Source organism: Sinocyclocheilus grahami, unplaced genomic scaffold, assembly GCF_001515645.1.
Source record: "Sinocyclocheilus grahami isolate Dianchi unplaced genomic scaffold, SAMN03320097.WGS_v1.1 scaffold170.1, whole genome shotgun sequence".
NCBI classification, from domain to species: Eukaryota; Metazoa; Chordata; class Actinopteri; order Cypriniformes; family Cyprinidae; genus Sinocyclocheilus; species Sinocyclocheilus grahami.
This window is the reverse complement of record NW_015505349.1, coordinates 715,911-721,910: the sequence shown is the minus strand read 5'-3', so window position 1 is coordinate 721,910 and position 6,000 is coordinate 715,911. Positions and strand designations below refer to the sequence as shown.

The following is a 6,000-nucleotide window of genomic DNA, read 5'->3' as shown; positions in this document are numbered from 1 at the left end:
CGCCACAGAGCGCCATTCACATAGTTTTCCTTTAAATTACATTATATTGGTCCCGAATCGTTGTTAATGTACATAATGAATTGTGTATTGTGCATTTTCAGCAAAACGTTTGTCTTTCTGTGGCTCTAATAAAGTCTGTGTGCTTCATTTATAGAGCTATAATATAGGTCGCGCTTTCTCTTTCCGTTTGCTCCGTTTTCTAAACACCGAACTTCAAACTCATCCATGCCAAATTGTTCATTCTTGAAGTAAACTTGTGTCCGTTTGGTGATTAAATAAACTGTTTTAGACCGCTGCTCAAGTTGAACGCGACGCGTCCGGAGTGTGTGTGATACCGGTGAGTTCTCCTAGACTCAGTGCTGCGCTTTTATTTTGATTAGATAATCATCAAGTGTTCAAGAATAGAAGCAGTTAAAGTGTGAGGGTATACATACAATATCCATATGTATATCATTTCAATGCTATAGCCTTTGTGTATATATTTAAAGATGTGCATCTTTAAGCATGACAGTTTAAATGAAATGGTAACACTTTAAAATAAGAGTCCATTTGTAGCATTAATATTAATGAAAGCTGTGTAAGTATTGTTCCTTGTTAGAGTGTGTTCATTTCAACATTTACTATTACTATTATTTTTTATTTTTTTTACTACTAGTATGGTTCAGTACTGTTTTTGTTAATAAAACACTATTTTAGTTTTTGTTCAGTATCAATTTTAAAACTCGGTTAATGAATCGGTATCGGCCAGTGTGGTCCAACCTAGCTATCGTATCGGCAAAGTCCACTATCGGTCGGCCTCTAATTATTATAGCATAAATAAAAGTAAGCAACATTGTAACCACTGCAGAGATTTTATTGCAATTTTAATTTGACAGTTTTTAAAGAGAGAGTTCACTCAAAAATGAAAATTTTGACATAATTTACTCACCCTCATGTCATCCCATAAGACTTTCATTCATCTTCGAAACACATGTTTTTAATGAAACCTGAGAGATTTCTTTACTTCCATTGAAAGTCCATTCCACCAAAAATACTACATGAAAAAGTAAATGCATAGCTGTTGTGATATGTAATGAATATTGTCAAAAGGCTCAAAATACTGAGGAACAAAATATAAAATTTTTAGCTATATTGGTCAGCCCTAATGCCTGCCACCATTAATCGGCACATCAGTGTTTGGTTGTCTTGTTTCTCACAGATACATTACACACAGATAGAGGGTCTTTAGAGGTCAGATGGAAGGTATTTCACATAATTGGATGCAGGTGCCAAAGATTTCCTATGACACACATGATATAAATGATTTCTGTGGTAAATCATTTCTGATCTGTACTAACACTGATTTCTTAGACTGGATGTAAAGCCTAGTGTGCTCGCTTGAGTTAAGATGGATTTGATCGCGTTTTTGCACTCAGCAAATATCTGTTTGAGACCTGAGCAGATAGGATTGTAAGTTTGCATAATCTTTTGGAACCTGCTGTGCCGGCTGTCAAACAGAAAGCAGTTCGTCTTACTGTGATGATTAAATAAAGCTAGCAAACTAAGAAGATGCTTGACGTATAGTCGTACCAGTTCGCTAGACTCCTCTCTCTGCTGTGAAGTGCTTTGCAGTGGTCTGTATTCTGTATTAATATTTGATAGAGACTTGGCATATCTGGGTGTGCCGGATGTTCTCTATCATAATTAGCCTGCAGGGAAGATTTTACGTGTGTCATTGTGTAAGTATGCCCATTACCAGTGTCCGTGGGTGTATAGAGGTCCGCCGAACTCGTGCCTTGTCATGCAAACACACACACAGTCACTCACGCACATGCACACTGTGCCCGGCTGACTCTGCCACAGGAATAGAAAGTCTGTCAGGGTGACTCAGCTGTTCTCAAGCTTGTTATCTGTCTGAGATCAGGGCTCACATTCCCACTCTACGCCTGCACCACACTGCCAGCGCAACTGCCTATTAATAGGCTAAGAGTGCTCCAAAGGCTAAACCTTAATTACGCATCTACCCTTTCCTCTATCAAAACCTGTGCATGTGAATGCAGAGGAAGAATCAGTGAGGTTTGTGGATGTCAGAGGTGGATAGAGATATATCGGCTGCTATGTAGTGGTTTGAGGTCTGGTTACTGTTAACAGGTTTTGTAACTGGGTATCGAAAAATGAACATGCAGCACTCAAAAGGTGGAATAAAAGACTCTTTGCATTAAATCTTGTTATGATGCAATCAATGAATCACTGAATACAATCAAAATTGTTCTGGCTGCATGCAAAAACAAAGACACAGCTTGATCAGTGTAGTCTGATTTATGAATGAATGACTCGTCTCAGCTGACTCTTTTCATGAATCAGTTAAAACACTCACAGACTCCCATGTTGGTTGGTAAATCCACCAAATAATTCAGTGAAATTAAACATTCCAATAAGTACAATTAAAGAAACTTATAGAGTTATGCATATGCAAAATTTATAAAAATTTTGAAAATGTATCAGAATCCAATCAGAAATCATTCTAATTTGCTGATTTGGTCATGCTGTCAGTGCGGTGCTGCAATGCATCAACTGATAAAATGAATAGCTTGAATGCAATGCAAGTCACTTTGGAAAAACCGTCTACCAATTGCATAGATAAAAGTGAATGTTGTGTTGCCTGATTTTACTTTGAGCATGTTAAATTCTTCCTGATCCTGTCCCCCTCTATTTCCCTCTTCGCTTCGTGTCTACATACTGTCCTATGTAAAAGGCAAAAATGTCAAAAATAAATCTATTAAAAAAATCCACTATATATATATATATTGCTTTTGGCCAATCATTTTTGAATCCTTTGAGGAAAATCAAAAGGTTTTAGGTTTAAACCCCCCACTGGACAACTCTCAAGCCATCACCATTCTTCCCCTTGAGCAAGGTAGACTGACGGCGAAATAAATGTACTGCAAGTTGCTTTGAATGAAAGCAACTGTTCTGTCATTCTATATAGTTCAATTTATCTCAAACCCAGTGGCACACAAATTTTCGTTTGTGCCCGCTCACATCTGCTGAGGACTACGCCTCTATTTCTCTCTCCCTTTCTCTGCTTTGAAGGCAGCGTTGAGGAGATGGCAGATTTGTCAGTGTCAGCAGACCGCAGTGTTTGCAGCAGCAGGGAGTGGACACACTCACTCTGTCACCCACACACATGGAGCACACGCTCACTCAGCTGTAGGGATTTTATTAGAGAGAGGTAATATTCACATCCATCCTAACTAGCTGTTTCTCTTTCTCTGCCGGTGGTCATTCCTCCTCGACCTCTCTGGGACCTCGTGACTCTGCAGTCTCCGTACACACCAGGGCAGAATGCCGGCACGACCCCTCTGGTCTACTCTTCACCAACCCAGCCAATGAACGCACAGCCTCAGAGCCGCCCGGTGAGTGCCTGTAATTCCATGTCATCTTTTAAGATCAGACTTCTGTTAGAAATGCTTCCTTTCTGTTAGAAATGCTGTTGTTTATGGTGTGGTTTGTGGTCATTAGTAGGTGCTGTGTATATAGGGTACATATAACATGCCTTGCGACATTGCTTCCTCTCAGGAAGTGCACTACATATGCCATGCACAGTTTGTGGTTTATGTGTTTGTGGGTGATCATTCTTACCTCTTGCTTCTTTCTCTCTCTCTGATTCTCCCCCTCTGCCATGCCACACTTTGCCTTCAATCAGTTTGCCCCTGGGCCTCGTCCTACCCATCACCAGGTAATGTACGCAAATGCATGGCCTCCTTTCTCACACCTCATAAGCTTTCTTAGACTAACATAACACATTGATCCTGTTCATTGCGATAATTTGGAGAGATTGTTTACAGCTCCAATACATTTAGGAGCGAGAAATGTTGTCACGGGCCCTAAAACTGTTCACTATGGCAGTGGTTCCCAAATTTTTTGATTTCAAGACCCCACTGAAATGGTGCTTTATTTTTTTTTTTTTGCATTTTAATTAAGATTTATTACAAACAACAAAAGTAGACAGTTCTATAATGCTCTGTCTGCAAATGGCGGTTTTATATTGATAGTTTTAAAAACACTTATGTGCAATAGTGAGGGGGCGTTAATACTTTTTCTCATGCAATTATGTTAGCCAATCATAACAGTGGCTGTTTACTAACAAACCCAATATGAAAATAGTGTGGGATAGTTCACCCAAAAATTAAAATTGCCCCATGAATTACTCGCCCTCAAGCCATCCTAGGTGTATAAGACTTTCTTCTTTCAAACGAATACAATCGGAGTTATATAAAAAAATGTCCTGGCTCTTCCAAGCTTTATAATGGCAGTGAATGGGGGTTGAGATTTTGAAGCAAAATAAAGGGCATCCATCCATCATAAAAAGTGCTTCACATGGCTCCGAGGGGTTGATGAAGGCTTTCTGAAACCAATCGATGCGATTGTGTATGAAAAATATCCATATTTACAACTCTATAACCCCTAATCTTTCTATATATAGGCCATCGGCTGTCAAAAAAACAATATCGGTCGACCACTAGCGTGGTACTATTAGTACTGATAGTAATAGTACTATTCTGGTGATGAAATTTGCTTCACGCACATTGTACGCGGCCCCTCGCGTACGCGTAAAAACCGAGGTATAGTTTGACCTTAAGTGAACCAGGACTCAATGTATCATTTTCTTTGGACCAAATGAACCAAGAGAATTGAACTACAAGTATAAGCACACCCTTAGACCCCAGCATTCTTCAAAATGTCTTATTTTGTGTTTCATAAAAGGAAGCAATTCATACTGGTTTGAAATTACATGACAGTGATTAAATAATGGCAAAATGTAACTTTTTGAGAGCACTTTCTTTAATGACTCATAAGTGACACTAATAATTGATCGTGAAAATGATTATCCATCATGGTCATGCATTGTGACTTTTTGCTGAATTTTACATTTTTATATTGATTCCACAGAGTGATTTTTGGCAGTATCTCGCCCAATCCATTTAATCAGACAGCATTTTGTCTGAGACCGAGACAGATGCGATAATCTATCAAAGAAGAAAGAAAATCATACAGGTTTTAAATTACATGGATTAATAAAAAAGAGTGAACTGTACTTTTAAAACATGAACTGGCAACAAATTTCAGTCTTGTAGTGTGCTTAGTTTATTAGAGGGTGTGTTTGCTACTGTGAGCTTAAACTGTAGCTCAAACGAAATGAATCCTTTTGTTCAGAAGTAATAGCCAGCTGTAGATACTGTAGGTGATCTTGTCTGTATGTGGTCCATTGTAAGCTTGACTAGCTACATGACCTAATACATTCAGGGATCACCCTTTCTGGCTCTTTAAGCAGTTTTGACACACAGACAGAAAACACATAATAATAAAATAAATGTCTGGGAACACACTGTTTACCAGCATATGCCGTTTAGAATTGTTTATAATTTGATTGAACTTTGAAGCTCAATGGGAAATATTGGATGTATAATTCTGTGGCCTAACTCCACAGTAATGACCTTTTAATTGACATCTGAATCTTAAGGCCGTGTAAACATTAAGGTCAGAATTTAGGCTAAAGGTTATTTTTCTCTTGTGTCAAGTGAACATTCACTGTGTAATACGAGGAATCCAACTCTCTTTTTTTTATAACCCACTATGACCTAAATTATTTATTTGAAGTACCCGCTATGGTTCTAAAGAGATAGTTCATCCAAAAATGAATATTCGTGTCATTCCAATCCTATATGACTTGCTTTCTTCCATGAATCACCTAGAGAGAAATTTTGGAGTATGTTCACTCTGATTTCTTCCATGCAATTTAGATGTGACCAAAGGCTGTCAAACTCCAAAAACAGAACAAAACAAAAGCATCATTGAAGTAGTTAATACTACTGTAATTCAAGTTGTATAGTGACTTTGTATGAGGAACAGACTGAAATGTAACACTGACCGAAAATCTCACCTTGAAAAATTGTATCAAACAGAGCAGCATGGACAGTCAAGTCAAGTCAAGTCACCTTTATTTATATAGCGCTTTTA

At 38.2% G+C, this 6,000-nt stretch overlaps 1 protein-coding gene across 7 annotated transcripts in view; it reads left to right on the top strand.

The window, feature by feature from the left end:
* eif4g3b (eukaryotic translation initiation factor 4 gamma, 3b) overlaps positions 1 to 6,000 on the top strand; it is a 48,824-nt gene that overhangs the window by 19,071 nt on the left and 23,753 nt on the right. For 6 of the 7 annotated variants that reach the window (XM_016283068.1, XM_016283064.1, XM_016283063.1 and 3 more), the window contains 2 exons: positions 3,303 to 3,395; positions 3,686 to 3,718. In XM_016283068.1, coding sequence (XP_016138554.1) covers positions 3,303 to 3,395; positions 3,686 to 3,718 — 126 coding nt within the window. The remainder of the gene's footprint in view (positions 1 to 3,302; positions 3,396 to 3,685; positions 3,719 to 6,000) is intronic. The other variant, XM_016283067.1, reaches the window with a different exon arrangement.